The following is a 17,985-nucleotide window of genomic DNA, read 5'->3' on the forward strand; positions in this document are numbered from 1 at the left end:
AAATTTTGAGCGACCGTTACTATCATTTAGAAAATTCAATTAATTGTTGTCCAATGATTAATTAACTATAGTTTACTTTAGCCAGATAGTCTTGTGTAATATCCTAAATTGATTCCTTACCTGAGGATCTGCTTGCTATGTTTATTAATAAGATAATACAACGGTCAAAATGAATTTGAATTGTTGCTCAGTTTTGATACTTTGCGATTCGCAGAAATTTGAATTTTTTAAATTTTTCCTTAACGTATTTCACCTGAAAAAACTTAATTTAATTAATTATAATGAAGTCCATGAAGAAATAACAAAAAGAAGCCAAGGTTCATTGAAAATAAAATAAATTTTATTATTTTTCATAATTTACAATGTCTTCATTATACATAAACTTCACCATTCTTGCCATTGACTTTAGCAGGTCGCCTAGAAAGTGTAGAGTTTGATGAATTGCTATTATTATCTACATTTGTGGTTACATTCTCAGAATCTAATGACTGTTGTCTCTCGATTTTATTCTTTAGAGCTGGTGATGCTGTTACGTCACCAAATAAATTTTCTAATCTTGGAGTTGTACCCCTCGATCTAACGGAATCAGTATGATCAACTGGAAATTCGGTAATTACTGCAGACGTCTGACTTGCTGTCGTTGTAATTGCTAATGGAACTGTATGAACAGGAATTAATTCATTTTCATTTTGTGTTATTGTTGTGGTTGTTGGAATCATAACAAAATTCTCAAGATCTTGATTAGAATTAGCCGGAATGACAAATTGTGATCCAAATTGTGCATTTGTAGATGTAATATTAAGTGGTAATATTGATTTATTAGATGTCATTGTGGCTAACGATCCGGACGATAATGTGTTATTGACAGAATCAGATTCTTTAATAGGTGACAGAAGTAGTGTTCCCAATATCGGAACTGAATTGTTGTTTGAAGGAAATATTGTGGGATTTGTTGCAAGTTGTGATGTTGCTAATGCAACACTAGATGAGATTGATGGTAATGTAAACGGATTATTATTGGAAGTGCTATTAATGTTCATTCTGTGACTGTCATTTTCTGGCGTCGGAACACGTTCACGAACTCTTGGTACCATTTGCCCATTAAGTATATTTCCCTTAGAATCTGTTAAAAAGCAAAGAATATCCAAAAACATTGTCAGTTAATTGAGGGCAATAAAATATTAAAATTGTGTCAATTAGTAACCTTAAACGCAATTCTTAATTACATTGTGTCTTTTGAAATAATAAAAGTAACTTACTTTGTTTGAACAGTTGTCTGTTTCGACCAGACTTTCGACTTATCTTGCCTGTTGGATGGTGCAAATGATGCGGCGTTAAGCCTGCTTCGGGGCTCGAGTAGACTTCTCAATTGTGACATGATAAATATTCAATAATTAATGTAATTGTTTAGGTACGAAGAACTTTAGGGTTCATTCATAAATGACGTCCCATATTTACAGACAATAATAATAAGCAACTTACCAGAGTTCAGCCTATTTCGATTGAAAATTCCACCAGAGGAATAAGCAGTGGATGAACTTCTTAGTGATCCCATCCTATGCATTTGTCGACTAAACCAATTCTTTCTGCGCTCAACCATAGGTGTATCTACACTCTCGTAATCAGCATATACATCGTCATTGAGACTTCTCTTATGAGGCATAATATTTGCATAAACAGCATCAGCTTCTTTGACCTTGTAAGTCTCTGCTGAACCTTTCGGCTCATGTCGTCGATAATGCTCTGATGCGACTGTATATGGAAGCTCTTTCGGTACAACTTCTTCCCAATATTGATCCTTTAACAACTCTGGATGTTCTTCATGCATCTCATCAACAATCATGTATGAAGCCTTTCGAACGATAATAAAAAATATGTCTTGGACCTTGAAATTTTTTTCATTTATTTACAAATTATTGTTTTCTTCACCTTTATATGACGATCAATCAGCCAATTCAATTCAATATCATCATCGTCTTCACCGAATGGATTTATAAGTACCTCAGCAACTTTAAGCCATCCGACGTAAAAACAAAACTTTATGAATAAAAGATTATTTTAATTTTTAAAGAACTTGTCTGTATCATGTGACTGTATACAAACCTGGAGAGCTGTAAATAGTGGGAAATATAAATCAGGATCCTCGTATTTTTTACCATCTGCGGTATCTTGCGCAGGAACCATTTGTCTTCCCATTAAAGCAGCAATAAAATATGTATAAAGAACTAATGTTACGACTTGTGTATAAACAAGTGGAACTGACACTGTGTCATATCCTAAATATTAAAAAAAGAAATTTTATTGTTAACAAGATGAATCAGTAAATTGACACCAATCATCATTATTACCTATAAGTGCACCAAGTCTTCTTCTTATATCAGATAATTCCATCTACCGATGAGACACAATGTCATATAGATTTAATCATTTAACAAAAACATTATTCATCATCAACAACTCACCAATATCGTCTGTACAATATGATCTGACGTTATAAGACCATCTTTTCTGGCACGGTTAATAATATTTGTTGACCAGACTAATGGCATCCAATATCTATTAATATTTAATGTCAATATTTAACAATTATCATTATGGCTATTAGAATATATGTATGTTCTGCTTACTTGGACATTGGACTTTTTGAATCCATAATTTCAAAAATTTTCTTCTCACTCTCAAGCATGAGACCGGAATCAACGAGATGTTGAAGTCCTGGAAACCGTCGCTTTACACGCAATGAAATTCGCTGTAAGGTTATCACATATGCTAAGACCATATATCTCATTATATTTCGTCTCATTAATCTACCAAGCTCCTGCTACAATATTTTTGTTTGTTGAGTTAATGGAGTGTCCAATGATTTGTAGATTATCTTTTCATACAAATGATTTTATCCGTTACAATTATTTTTTGAATTTTGAAAGATAATTTAGATTTGGAGCTAACTTCAAGTCAATCTTTTTTCATTGTTTACATTGAAACTTCATAGAAATTTCATATTTAATAGAATTTACTGATATTAAAATGGATTTAGTACTTATTAAGCAAGATAATAGACAGTAAACATAGTCTAAGACAGTGAAGTGAACATGTTTCTCAAAATATTCAATAAAAGTTCTAAAATCTCGAAAATTTCATAAAATTTGTAAATTTTGTGTAAGTTTCAAAAACATTTGTATGAAAAGATAAATTGGTTCAATAGTTAAGCTTACATTCCCTGGAATCGCAGCACTGATAAACAGAGCGAGAGTATCTGGCCATGGTAATAATTTATACTGCTCCCACCATCGTTTAACGACCAAGCTTACATAAAAGCCCAGTACAAAGGACATTGGAATTGATTCACTTTGTGCTCCAAAGTACAGCCGCACTTTTTCGAAAACGCTAAAGTTTTTGGTTCGTATAGTAATTAAAAATTTTAGAATTCAAGAAAAAGAAAACTAGGTCAGACATAAGAGTAAGAAAATGTGTAAAAATTTAACTGTTGATAGAAGCTGAAAATAGCATTGAATGATTTCTGTGCCATGATAGACCCCAATAGATAAAAAAATTGATAAAGGTAGAAAAAAATAGAATTTTTATTTTGATCTAGTGACCCAAATTTATAAACTTAATTTTATTTAAAACATAATTTCGTGCAATTAAGTCTCATTATCCAATTTGGAAAATTAAAAACTTATGATGAATTATGCAGTATGCTGATAAATGAATTTTGCCTTGCATAATAAATAAAATAAAGCATGATGGTATAATTTAAAAGCATCAGAAATCGCTCAATTTATGGTATTTATGATATCACACACATAAACCACATTCACCCAAATCAAATTTTATTGAAAAAAATATAAAATTATACAAGAAACAAACACAAGGTGGAAAGGCATTACCCACAGAATTATTTCTGGTTTTGTTTTTTTTTTTTTCACATTTATTTTATTGAGAAAAAAAATATTCAATAAAGAATTCTCATGACAAGAAATAAAAAAACACTTAAACTAACATTTATCCATGAGTAACTGACGTCACATACAAAACACATCACAATAGTATGATCTCCAGTCACAAAGCTATTGGATAGACATGTACATTTTGATAATTTTCATGCAAACATGAAACAAATCTAATGAAAAATTATGAACTAATCGCCATTCACGTAAATTAACTTGTGACACACATTTAGATGTTATTATAACTTCTTCTGGGGGAATTTCGCAACTAAACTAAGAAGAAAAATTTCTTTCAACTCTTTGTTTTGGAAATTTCCTTTTCAATTTCGCAGAAGCGAGACATTTGTCAGAGTTTGAAGCTGGCTTGAAAGCCTCTTGAATTTCTTTTGTCGGATTTTGAATTTGTTAAGTATTATTCCTTGAAATGGCTACAATGGATGAATGGCAATTTGTCAAAATGATGATAATAAAGCAGAGATTTTTGGAATTAACGGTTAGTATATGTTTTATGTCTTAAAACTATTCGATGTTTAGAATGTTTACAAAACAAATAAAAAACTTGAAAGAATCGTAAAGAATACTTCAAATTTTTTAAGATTTTGTCCATGAGATAGGTAAAGGATAGATATGGAAGTGTTTTAAATATTAGAATTTTAATGAATTCGAGATTAGAATTTAAATTTAGATGAATTTATCAAAAATTTAGATTAGAATTCAAATGGATGAAACCAGGATGTTTTCTTAAAAGCTATCGATATGAATGGAGATGCAGGGATTGGAATTGATCTTAAACTAAAGGCTGATAATAACACAAAAATAATTTCTTTGGTTTGAATTTTTGAAAGTGTTTACTTGATTGGATCTTTTTGAAGTTCATCCAAAACCTTTGGACAGCAAACGAAATTGCAAATCTGAAAATGGCAGACCTGCGCATCTAAAATGCATTAACAACTCGGAGTTTCAATCTTAATTTTAAAATATTAAAAATAGTTGGTTTTTTGCAGTTATGGGCAATCTGTTTACCGTGGCCCAATAGTGTGAATTTGTAAATGCCGTAAACCATGTATGGTTCCGGTCGAGGCTTACCAGCAAGGTATGATTCAAAGAATATAAGGTTGCCCACCACTGAGTTTAAGCTTCTATAGCAAAAACTTGTTCAAAATTATTTAAATTTAAATGCTTAACAATTCCAAATTTTCATTTAAACTTGTCTATCTAGCTAATTCCCCTCCCTGATATCAACTCCGCCAATCAAGGTTTGCCAAAACACATTCATTCAATGTTTTTGTTTTAATCAGAAAACTGATACATCATTAGATCTTGTCAGATAAAATGGCGGACTATATTTTTTTGGAAAATATTTTTTTGGCTCGGAATTTTTTGGAACATATTTTTTTGGAATTTAATTATTTGGAAAATAATTTTTTGGATTTGTTATTTTTTGGAACGGATTTTTTTGGCATTATTTTTTTGGAAAATAATTTTTTGGAAAGACGTTTTTTGGAAAATATTTTCTTGGAAATTTTTATTTGGAAAATATTTTTTTGGAAAAACTTTTTTTGGAAGAGAAATTTTTGGAAAGTTCAAATCTAATAAATTTTAGCTTGTAATTTAATTTGTGGAATATTTGTTCGGCGCATTTTTTATGATTTATCAGTACTAAATTAATGTCTTTTATATGAAAAGTTCTCTAACTTTCAGTCATGAGAACAATAGTGACTTATACATTGCTGGATTTTGTATTTGGGCAGAGTATCTGACTACGATCTTAGTAGATCATGTGTTTTAAGTTTGAATGACTTGGATTTAACTTGATGTTAATTTTATGGTCTAAAAGTGATCGGTATCTTACTGGATTTGGTTTTGTGGTAGGAAAACTGTTATCTATTAATCATTTACGGATCAAAAATGAGCTTAAATCCTTCGATCAATAAGTCGACGAGTTTTGCAATTTTTATAAAATTTTCATGCATAATGAATCATGACTGAAAGTTAGAGAACTTTTCATATAAAAGACATTAATTTAGTACTGATAAATCATAAAAAATGCGCCGAACAAATATTCCACAAATTAAATTACAAGCTAAAATTTATTAGATTTGAACTTTCCAAAAATTTCTCTTCCAAAAAAAGTTTTTCCAAATAAAAATTTCCAAGAAAATATTTTCCAAAAAAGGTTTTTCCAAAAAATTATTTTCCAAAAAAATAATGCCAAAAAATCCGTTCCAAAAAATAACAAATCCAAAAAATTATTTTCCAAATAATTCTATTCCAAAATTTTATTTTCCAAATAATTGAATTCCAAAAAAATAGTTTCCAAAAAAATAAACTTCCCCAGATAAAATCATTATTATTTTGAATGTTCCTCAAGCCACTTCTAACTCTGACAGCTATTCTCTTATTGTTTGGAAATTCCAAAAGCTAGTTTTTTGTTTTGTTTTGAATTCTTTTCAAGAAATTTTTCTTCTTCTATTAAACCAGAAATATTTTTTTTTTATTGATTACAAAGGCGCTACTCAGCTTTAATAAATTAAAAAAGATGATTCATTGGTAAGATTTCAGGCGCGTGTTAAGCCTTAAATAATCCTTAAAGATGAGTAAAAAAATAAAATGTTTTATGAGTGATAAAAGTGTGTTTAAAACTAAAAACTTCCGATAATTTTATTTAAAACGCAAAAACTACATTCAATAATGTAAACATATCTGTTATTTTATTAAATTCGAGTGCGACCCACAAAAAAAAAATAGAGTTTGTTGCGCTATGTGCTTAATACATTTCATGCACATTTCACACATGAATACACTTGGTGGACATAAAGTAAATGACTTTGCATGTGAATTTGTGTGCTTAACATTTATTTTTTGTTTTTTTGTGAACTATTATATAATCATAATAAGTTGGACATCCAGAAGCAATAATTAAAATATTTTTTGTCGGTCCTATTCTGTTTAAGTAGTCAAGTCATGTCGATTGAATATTTTATTGAAAAGAATTTTTTGGTTGATGTGGAAAGAGATACGGTCAGATTATGAGGTTAAATTAGCCATAACTAAGAATATTTGATTGCTTTTTTTTGTCATGTGAATCACCCAATTAGAGATGTTTGAAGTTTTTTCAATGAGAAGAATTTTTGGATACGCAGTTCTGGTCTAAAAATAGATAATTTGGGTGATTTTGTCCATTTGATAATGAATACTTTTGAGTTCAGACTTGGTGAACCGAGAACCCTGCAAAATTTTTCAAATCATGTAATTTAGACTGGGCAAATGACTACGTTAAATGCCAAAATCACTTCCGGAGGAATTTTAATCTCAGTTAAAATGAGTCTAGTCTAGAAAATCATTTTCAGTTCCAATTACAATTCTTTTTCTCACTTTCAAGGTTTCTGTTAAAGTGACGTGTTCTACAGAACTATGCCTTTCCATTTCAATTTGAATTATCTTTCCGGTTTGATTTATACTTCGAAAGAGAAATGACCGTATAAACTTGCAAGGTATGCAGCTGGCAGAAGCTTATTTCGCAACAGTTATACGTAGAACGAGTATATTGACAGTCATTAATTACAAAAACATCAATAAGCAACAACTTCTTTTACCTACGAACTCGTGTTGACATTTTAATGCATACAATACATGTTCTGTCCTCTTCTTACTGTTCATGACTCAATATATTTTATATAAACATATTCAAAATGTTATAAATATAATAAAAAGTAGAAACATACACACATTTTTATTCAATTTAAATGTAAACCAAGTAAGCAAACACAAATTTGTGCAAGCACAATAGTATGATGAAGCATGAGTTAAACGAGCATGCTTATAATAAAGTTGAGCAAGAGAGACCCTCTTAAAATACTAAAATTATTCGTGCAATGCAATTAAAAAATTAATTTTAATAGGTAATGTGTAATTGTAAGTTCCAAAAGCTGATAATTTTGTTTGCATGCAATTTTGAAGAAATATCTTTACCTAAAATTATCATAGACATAACCCGATACTTTTTGAAAATAGCTGTAATTAAACAATCAATTTGAGTGAGTTGGATGAAATAATAATCGAAAAAGAGAGAGCAAATTTATATCTAGGGTTTTAAATCTGTGGAGCTGATGTTCAAATTACAAGTAACGATTTTGTAGAATTCAAATTTTAACGGTTTTGTAAATTTTAAAAAAATTTCGCTCACTTTTTAGAATTTTTGTTCACTTTTCAATTTCATTCTAATTCTGAATTTAGTTTAATTTTAAATTTCAAAGAGTTAAGACGTATTTTATTGTAAGTAAAGCTTCTTCTCTTAGTAACAAGCATTAAATAATTCAATACATCTTCTAGAATCAACAGCAATCCTATAAAATTACCATTACAGAAGCTTCATTAAAATCGTCAAATAAATTATTTGCAAAATCCAGCAATTACTTGAACATCATTAGATATATAAATAAATTAGGATTATCTAGCTAATTAATTGGATATACTCTATAAATACACTCATCAACAGATTTTCAACCCTGAGTAATATGTGAATAAAGCTTTAATCTGGCCACATCACTGTCTTTGTTTCTTGTAAATTAAATTTTTTTTTCTAAGTCCATGCTTTTCTTTTTTTATTTGCCATTCAGAATGTTCCTTTCGCCTTCTCTTTTATTCGAGCATTTAAATCACTCGCTATACAAAAATAGATAAGACTTACTGATTGTACGAAGTTGAAAACCTACCGTTTTTGATCATGATCAAGAGCATATCGATATATAAAATTTATTGAATAATATAATCCCAAATAAGCGAGAAGTTCACGCCATACTAATTTGTATACACTACCACGCCACCTGTATTGGACATTAAAAAATGAAAGTTACTTGATTAGTTTTATTGGCACTCATCCTATTTTTTTATGTGTTACGGTTTTTAGTTAGTAAATTGACTTAAAATTAACTTATTTTCTCCTGTCTAAATACTAATGCAACACTTGTTATCAGCAATTTCCTACACATATAGAAACAAATTCAATTAGTTTCGGATACATGCAATCGATGAATATAATTTTTGAGTACAAAAGCTGTGAGATGACGCAAAATAGCACTGAATATAATTGTCGTGGGAAAACAAATTGAAACTTAAGAATTAACTTCATGTGAATATAGTCGAGTCTCTCACATTAACATCGGTATTATCGCATAATCATTGCTTGTTTCATCAATTCAGCATGTGTAGTATTACGTTGACATTGAAAATTGTGTACCGAGATTTATGAATAATTAAGAATCATTTCTGTTGTTAAACAATTTTTCATAAGCATTTAAAAATAAGTTTTATGTCAAAAAATAAGCTCGCAATTTACTGTCATTAAGTTCTTATCAGATCAACAAATCTCATATGATTTATAATTTCTACAATTTTTGTTCCTACTGTATATTTATTTTTTAAGTGTGAAGGTAATTACGAATTTGTATATTATTGTTTTTAAATGCATGCAATATTGTGCTGTACGGCATGCTTTCCAATCGACTCATTTGTTTAATTTTTTAAATCCGGACTTCACTGGCGGAAATATGAGCAAAACAAAGCCATTTCTTTTCTCTCATTTGACTCCTAATCTCGTAATTTCCTATTGGGATTTATGGATTTAGAGCTTGGAGTTGTTTACAATTGAAATGTCCGCGGATTATACAAGTGGAACAGTTTTGGCATCAAGTCAATGTGGAGTTGGGTATGATGAATATTTGGCATTAATCCGGCACCTCGATAACCCACAAGAAATGACACAGACCTCACACCCAACCCAATTGCTAACAAATCTAATAATACCCCTTGACATTCAAGCATTTTTGACCCACCTAGCTAAGACAATCTTGAATTTGTTTACATATTTCTAAAGGACATGAGATAAAGTCTCAAATCATTCGCAATATCATTGATAATACAATTCAAGATCATAAATTTTAAACTTTAAATGAGTCGGTAAATTATTCACATCTCAAGCTGTTCTTCAGATCTGTTAACCTTTCCCACAAAAATTTACTTAAATTCAACACAAAAAAATGCGCATTTATTATCAACTTTTAAAAAGCCTTCTAACTTGAATATTTTTTGTTTAAATTCATTATTCTAATAACGAGACGTGCCGATCGAAGATCATGAACAACAGCAAGCTTGATTGATTAATGGTCTCAGATATCGGAATTTCCCTCCTCGTGTAATCGTCTTCCGAATATTATTATTATTGAAATTATATTGTGCAATTTGAACTTGTATAAAAGTATTTTTTAATCGTCTGTTGAACAACAATGATGTTAAATTAGAAATCCATTAGACATTGAATGATGCGCAAATCTTAATTTATATTTTTGTTGAACATTATACAATCCAGAGATTAAGAAGAGATATTATTTTGCACTTTTATTGTTTTCTTCTCTCATGCTGTGCGTGTAGTTACTTTCCGAAAAAGTTATACGTATTTATACGGCAAATAAAAATTGCATCATTATGTAAAATCATTATAGTATTTAAAATACATGAGATGGTGGCATTATACACTTGCAGTTACTGCCATATAAAATAGTAAAACATTCACTTGTGCATCGAGTAATTAACAAGGTCTGTATAATGTTTTTTTGATCTTTTTTTGTATGTTGATGTTGTCATCTGATTCATTGGCTTTATCATTGTATTCTTTGTTGATTTATCGCTCTTTCAAGCTCAACAGAACTCTCGATTTGTATCAAGTTTCATTTTATTTTAAGTTATGTATACGATATCAACAATTCATCTGATCAGATTGACTCGGTGCTATTAAGCTGTTGATTCATAAAATTCTTATTACTTATGAATGTGTCTATAACTCACAGAATTTCATGACAGGAAAATAAGCTTGCTCGATGAAGAAAATTTCACAAAATTGTTGCATTTTAATTACGCCAAGTCACGTGCCTTGTATCACAGCTTTTGATAACAATCAATTTGTTTTCCTACACAACTTTTGTTTGAAGAAATCTGAGTGCTTGTTAATAGCTTTAATAACTCAATTAATTGCAATTTTTGCAATTAATTTTATTGTTTACAAATTAATTTCGTTGAATTTTTAACGAAAATTTGACGAAAAATATTTAAATTTATGTAAAACGTTAAAATTTAAAAGCGTTCAGTTGTAAAAGAAGTCAAATAGAGCTAATTAAGAAAGTCAACCGAGCGATAATCACGGGAAATATTTTAATTGCCTCAAATCTATCTGATAATAATATATTCCATAATGATGATACAAAATTGGCGACGATTTTTATTTGAAAAGGAAGGCATGTAAATATGATAGAAGATATTGTGAGTATCGGACTCATTAGCATTCGACTAAGCTAAAAGCTGATTTAATTAATTAAATTTCTCGTTGCATTCGTTGACTTTGTTTAAAAACGACGAAAAAATTTCACAAAATATTAGAAATTTAGTCATTAAAATGTAATTAAAACTCACTTCCATAATATTTTCCAAAAGCACCCAAATGCACTGCCATTTGGGACTTCTGCTGAATATGAGATGGTCATTTATTTACAATGAGATAGAGGAAACTTCGCACATAAAAATAATAAATAGCAATGCTAATTTTTATACAATTATTTGTGGCACAGACTTCAATTCATTTCAACCAGAAATTTCACTTTTTTTGTCATATGTAACTTTTGTGTTAGGTACGGTACAAAATATATCATAAAGGGAATGGCGACAATATATATTTTAATATTATTAAATATCACAGCCACCGAAGTTAAACTTTAGACGCGATTTCGGTTCCACTTTCTAAGGCACTTATTCAATCACTTAACGTTTTAAACAAGAAATAAACATTTTTGCATGAACTATAAATTCCATTGAATTATTTGGCACACTTGAATGAAACTTTTTATATTTTTTAAATTTCTTCTATTTCCTTCTTTTCTTCTCCTTTCATTTATTATATCTTCACTTCAACTCCTTAACAACTATAATTAAACTTTCTTAACAGCAACAAACTTTTGTGACTTAAAAATTAAAACAAAAATGACTAAAAAATTTCCATTTGTGCTGGATATTGGTAAGGGAAAGATGTAAGATTTTTTATTCTTGCTGCCACGAATGCTGAACTGGTAATGAACGATCGATTCTCAATATTCTCACTCTATACCTTATAACAAACACATTTTTGCCTGTTTCACATTCTCAATTTTTCTCAGAGAATCCAACACTTTTTCTCTGATTGTCGTCGCTTATTCAATGCTCAACACACAGTCGACTGTGCTGTGTCACTTACATTGATAATAATTTGTTTACTTTTGCTGTAATTGCAGTTATCGTAATTGGTAATATTGAGATTAATTATTAGATTCAATGTGAATTATTAACTGTCATGTTACTTAATTGTGAATTTAATTAAATGACATTTTATTTATGCGGGAAATTAAGTCATTTTATACCTTCAAAACTGCATGCGGTACATAAAAAAGAAGAAGAAGAAGTTGAAATGAGAGGAAAAAAGTTGTTTGTGATTTTTTTTCGGGAGAGTCGCTGCTCAATAACGACAATATACACAAAATCACCTGTATGATCATTGAGAAGATTGTTGGATATATAAAAATAAATGTAATGAGATTTGCAAATTATGTCAATCAACATGTATTCCCAACATAATGGCTGTTAATCTTTATAACTTGTATATCCATAATAGCCATAATTTATTTAAAAATGTTAAAATATAAACAAAAAATATTGAGTTGAGAAAGGTTTTTGTGGTTTCTTACTTTTATTTTTTGCTAACCGGTTTATATTGTCTGGTAACAAAGGAATTTTTCATGATTATATTGGGAGGATCCAATCACAAAAGTTTATGAACATTTGAACTTGTCAAATTGTAAATTATTGAATAATCTTCTCTGTGGCAGGGATTTTATGTGAATTAATGAGAAGATTTTTGGGGTGTGCCAATGATAAATTTGATAGTTTATGCTGTATACAAAGACTCATGTGACCAAAATGTTCTATAAGTGCTACATTGCCGAAAATTGGTATTGAACGCATTTTTGAGGCAGAAAATTGTTACTGAACGCACTTTTGAAGCAGAAATTGTTACTGAAAGCACTTTTGAAGCAGAAATTATTACTGAACGTCCTGTCGAGGCAGAAATTGTTACTGAACGCACATTTGAAGCAGAAATTGGCAATTGAATGCACTTTTGAGGCAGAAATTGTTACTGAATGCACTTGTAAGGCAGAAAATTGGTTACTGAACGTACTTGTGATGCAGAAATTGTTACTGAACGTACTTTTGAGGCAGAAATTGTTACTGAACGCACTTTTGAAGCAGAAATTGGCAATTGAATGCACTTTTGAGGCAGAAATTGTTACTGAATGCACTTGTGAGGCAGAAAATTGTTACTGAACGTAATTGTGATGCAGAAATTGTTACTGAACGTACTTTTGAGGCAGAAGTTGTTGCTTTTGAGCAAAAACTATTCCTGAACGCAGTTTTACGTCAGAAATTGTTACTAATCGCAATCTGGAGGCAAAAATATCGCAAAATATGAAATGAATGAAGTCTTTAAGATCAATAATCGCGTAGAAAAAGCTCAATTAGCACAATTAAATTTTCTATCATAAACTTTTTACTATTCATAGAATTTTGTGACTTTTTTCAAGAGGTCCAAACGAAATCTTTACAAAAATACTCATTAGCACCTCTCTAAAGCTTCATACAAATGACTTATAAGACACCAAACGTGTAATTAACTTGAATGACATTTATTCCCAGAAATATTCATGATAAACGGAATAAAAATCCAAAATGACTAATCCAAAGTCTCCTTTACACCATCAACATGCTAAAAAAAATCTTGAGTTTTAAAAAGAATTCCAAAGTGTAGACGAATCTGACGTAGAGGACCTGCTTATGTATGCATATTGCATATTTATCTCATCTTGACCTTCATTATCATGTGTTTGTTTCTCTCTCTATGGTATTAAGTGTGGTATGTGCTTCTTCTTCATAGCAGAAAATTGAGTATTATTCAATCAATACTTGTTGCTTAATTATCGCTATTCGCAAGAAATATGAAGATATGAAGACAAGAATAAAGAAGAGAAAAAAAAGTTTTTCTTTAACAAGGCGATAATTGATATATATTCTACATTCAATTTAACAGTAAATTACTGGAATGAACAAATATGTACGATTTTCACGACTAGTGTAAAATTTTATTGGGTACCTAAGCCATAGATGCCTTATTTAATGGATTTTTTTTTTTTATGGGGGATATTAATTATTTATGATGAATAATTTCGCATGTTTAGTTTCTAAAAGCAGTTAATAAAGTTAATTCAGTATTATAATAGATGTTTGATCGGTTGAAGCTGGTTTGTTACATTATAGTGCAATGATTCAACAATTGCATAATCAAACTAAACTAAAAATCAAAAATAGACTAAAAAACATTTAACGAATTTTCTCATTTTAAATTTATCTATAAAGTTCAAATTTTGAACTTCAAATTATTTGTGAGGTTTAAAAAAAATTAACGTATTTTCTCAATTTGAAAGATTAAAGTTCAAGTTTTGAACTTTAAGAGTTCAAATTTTGAACTTTAAATATCAAATCATTTGTAAGGTTTCGAAACACATTTCCAATTAAATAATTTAACTTTATTTCTAAATGTTTATGATTATAGCATAATGTCTATGAATGGTAAGGAACTGATGAAATAAAATGACCTTGCTACTATCCAAAGCCGGTATTTAATGTGCCAAAAAATCCCAAACAATTGTTAAATTTCATAACTCTTGAAAAGTTTCTCCAACAGCACGTGACAGCAGTTTAGAATAGAGAGAGATTCAGAATTTATTACTAAGCAGTATTCATTAACTAATTTATGACCTGTATATTTTATGAAAATTATTATTTAAACTATACAGTCACTTCCAATTGGTTTCTCGTGCCAGGAAATGTGGGGATACGGTTGAATTGCTTCCGAAAAGAAGCTTGCCAAGCACAAAACGTGGCATTTCGCATACAGATCAGTTTATTGACATCTCTCGTGTTTATTTTTGGATAATGTACACGTTCAGATTCTTGTTTATGACTTTATGGTGAAATTCTTAAAGCTTGTTGCTTATTTTTTGGCGTTAAATATTTAAAAGTATGAAAATAAATAATCCTTACATCCACTAAAGTACAAAAACTATCTAAAATTGCAATCCTTTCTGAACTTCATCCATCAAATTAGCAGATGCATGTAATTTAGCCAACTCATCTTCACTCAACTTCTGTTTAACAACAGAAACAATTCCATTAGCATTTAAAACACACGGCAGTGACAAAAATACTTCCTTTTCAATTCCATGAATACCTTGGACAAAAGTCGAGACAGCTTTAACAGAATTTGTATTGTCAAAGATTGATGATGCAATATCAGCACAACTGAGGCCAATGGCCCATGATGTATATCCCTTCAACTTGATAATTTCGTATGCAGCATCCACAACTTCTTTATGACAATCATTCCAATTCTCTGTATCTTTCTCTTCATGACCGGCATTTGGATTGATTTCACGTAAACGGATGCCAGCGATGTTGACACCAGACCATACTGGAACGCTGGAGTCACCGTGTTCACCAATAACCCATCCTGTATGGTATTAAATTATTAGATAAATTGGTACGTAAGTCTATTTCCATAGGAAGCCAATTAAAAGTCAAAACACCATCAACTATCAGTCGGTCGAATCGCTGAACGGAAATTACTGCTAACAATTATTAAATTTAATTAAAACCATACAATTATTTTTAAGACATTTGTATGGTTTTGATAAGCACAACAGTTGAATATTTGACAATAATTCAAGAACTTTAAGCTTAAAATTGATCTTGAAACTTCAAGGTTAATTTGGAAACCCCAAGTCCAGTTTTTCCTCAATTTCTCATTAAATATAGTTCTCTTATGTCTCGTTGTTCCTTGGTCTTAATTGTGTACTTTCATCCGGTTTGTCACTTATTCCTACACGTATTTAATTTAAAATTGAGGATTTGAAAATTCCACAACCTCTTTGTTTGGAGGTTGGGAGAGAACTCCAACCCCAAATATTATTATATTTACCGTGCATGGATGTTGGAGCAACATTCAGTCTTTGAGAGAGCAAAAAGCTAAAGCGTGAAGAATCCAAATTCGTGCCAGATCCAATGACTCTATTTTTTGCTAGACCCGATAATTTCCATGCAACATCTATTCAATTTAATTAAAAATTAGCGTTTTGTTTCGGATATAAATTCTCAATAAATCTTACAGGTCATAATGTCAACAGGATTTGACACAATCAGCAATGTCGTTTCCGGACTGTACTCAACAAGTTTTGGAATCAATCCCTTGTAGATCTCTACATTTCTTTGCACTAAATCCAATCGTGATTCCCCTTCTTTTTGACGTGCGCCGGCTGTAAATTTTCATATAAATTTTATTACTTCATACTGCATTTCATGATGGCATATCCAATAATCTTCTTACCCGTCACAATAATCAGACGTGATCCGGCTGAAACAGACAAATCTGTGCTTGCTGATATTTTTGCATTCTTCAAGAATCTTGAACCATGCTGGAGATCCATCATTTCACCTTTAAGCTTATTTTCAAATACATCGACTAATGCTATGTCACTTGAGACATTCTGGAATGAATATTTATGGGAACTTTAAAATTTTAAAAATCTTTTTGGGATTTCCAATCATTTGATCACTTGAAATTCAATGGAAATGGTGATTTTTGTGTCTTAAATGCTAGGAGAATTGAATAATCAGGTATTAAGGATTCTGAGAAGTTCAAACAAGGAAAGGATCTGGAATCTTAAGGTAGAATTTGCCTAAAATCATTTGAATGCGTTGGAGATGATCAATGAGTCAGGAGCTGGGTCATGGGTACATCTAGGGAATTTTGGGAACTGAAGTCAACCTGAAGCTCACTTAGGTTACACCACAGGTTCTAATACATACTTGAGCTAGCACACTGAAGGCAGCAGCCATTCCAACAGCTCCAATCCCAACAATTGTCACTTTCTGATGTGATTTTTGTTCTTCAGTTTTGGGAACTTCATGAAACATTTCATTTTTAAGATGCATTATTGGATTAACAAATTTATTTAACTTTCACTTAATTTATTTAAAATTTCACAAAAGCACGTGCTTGTTGCTTATTAAAAAATTTCACTATTAATTCTCTTTCGATGATTCAATGCGAATGTCTTCGGCAATACTGGCGTTATGTGAGAATTATTACTGCTTATATATAATTTAACTTTCTTATCTTCCGTCAGAATTCGATAGTTTAAGTGCGAATTTGAGAATGCTTATGGACTTAGCCGCAAGTAGACATAACATTCTTAAAATAATAATCATGTAAATTCTTATAAATAAACTGGATATATGCAGATTAATTTTCTATGCAATATTTCGTCATTCTAATGAAAGTCGGTTGCCATATGCAGTATGACGTCATGTTGCTGTAGGAAATGCTGAAATAATACATAGAAAAACATTTATTTCAAGTGTCGTTCGTCATTAAATTCTCATAAATTTAAGCTATCAGATTGTCGTGAATTTTGATTACTTTTAGGTGATTTAAAACTATTGATATTACTCAGGGGATATCCGCTGATTACGTTTATAATATACCTGAAAAGCACATTGCGGAGAAATGGTTGAAATTCCGGCTATGACCTACTAGACTCGTCTGAGGATGGATTTTATCGAGTATTCCGGTCTGGGATTAGAGTCACGATGGCGTTGGATCGAATTTTCGGCCATTTCAAGATCTTGAACTCGTGAAATTAAAAATTGACAATTTAACTGCTTTTTAAAATTTGAATTAAAAGCTAAACGTAGAACCATACAATTCCACATTGAAAACTGTTGAATTGTTTCAGTTTAACAAGTTTTAGCATTTTGAAACATCTCAACAGTTTTTAATTTGGAATTGTATGGCTCTTTAGCACAATTTTGTTTTTCAAATGAATACAGCTCTGCAAATAGTTAA

The 17,985-nt window shown here is 30.3% G+C and overlaps 2 protein-coding genes across 7 annotated transcripts; both read right to left on the minus strand.

Moving 5' to 3' along the window:
* Positions 1–318: 318 nt before the first annotated feature.
* Best2 (bestrophin 2) lies at positions 319–12,078 on the minus strand. 6 transcript variants are annotated; one of them, XM_070641287.1, is made up of 12 exons: positions 11,415–12,077; positions 8,666–8,776; positions 7,923–7,964; positions 3,216–3,387; positions 2,628–2,818; positions 2,463–2,556; positions 2,349–2,391; positions 2,104–2,276; positions 1,930–2,037; positions 1,483–1,852; positions 1,260–1,364; positions 319–1,123 (listed from the first exon to the last, which is right to left on the minus strand). In XM_070641287.1, exons 1-12 carry the CDS (start codon positions 11,483–11,485, stop codon positions 372–374), a joined length of 2,232 nt encoding a protein of 743 aa, XP_070497388.1. In that variant the 5' UTR covers positions 11,486–12,077; the 3' UTR covers positions 319–371. The 6 variants fall into 6 exon arrangements, with proteins under 6 accessions (XP_070497388.1, XP_070497389.1, XP_070497387.1 ...); XM_070641288.1 differs by having other exon boundaries at positions 1,260–1,361; positions 2,628–2,821; XM_070641286.1 differs by having other exon boundaries at positions 2,628–2,821.
* Positions 12,079–14,586: 2,508 nt separating this feature from the next.
* LOC139091294 (L-lactate dehydrogenase-like) lies at positions 14,587–17,195 on the minus strand. The gene is made up of 5 exons (XM_070641305.1): positions 16,947–17,195; positions 16,465–16,624; positions 16,247–16,393; positions 16,060–16,185; positions 14,587–15,591 (listed from the first exon to the last, which is right to left on the minus strand). Exons 1-5 carry the CDS (start codon positions 17,070–17,072, stop codon positions 15,149–15,151), a joined length of 1,002 nt encoding a protein of 333 aa, XP_070497406.1. The 5' UTR covers positions 17,073–17,195; the 3' UTR covers positions 14,587–15,148.
* Positions 17,196–17,985: the final 790 nt, after the last annotated feature.

Source organism: Chironomus tepperi, unplaced genomic scaffold, assembly GCF_022539635.2.
Source record: "Chironomus tepperi strain 1889 unplaced genomic scaffold, CSIRO-AGI_Ctep_v1 contig_244, whole genome shotgun sequence".
In the NCBI taxonomy this organism is placed as follows: domain Eukaryota; kingdom Metazoa; phylum Arthropoda; class Insecta; order Diptera; family Chironomidae; genus Chironomus; species Chironomus tepperi.

Coding starts and splice junctions, on each gene's coding strand:
- Best2 (XM_070641286.1), bottom strand. CDS start 11,485: ATGACCATCTCATATTCAGCAGAAGTCCCAAATGGCAGTGCATTTGGG. Junction 2,822..3,215: donor GTGCTGCGATTCCAGGGAAT/GTAAGCTTAACT, acceptor AAAATATTGTAG/CAGGAGCTTGGTAGATTAAT. Junction 2,038..2,103: donor CACTATTTACAGCTCTCCAG/GTTTGTATACAG, acceptor TTATTCATAAAG/TTTTGTTTTTACGTCGGATG.
- LOC139091294 (XM_070641305.1), bottom strand. CDS start 17,072: ATGCATCTTAAAAATGAAATGTTTCATGAAGTTCCCAAAACTGAAGAA. Junction 16,625..16,946: donor CCTTCAGTGTGCTAGCTCAA/GTATGTATTAGA, acceptor TATTCATTCCAG/AATGTCTCAAGTGACATAGC. Junction 15,592..16,059: donor TGCTCCAACATCCATGCACG/GTAAATATAATA, acceptor AATACCATACAG/GATGGGTTATTGGTGAACAC.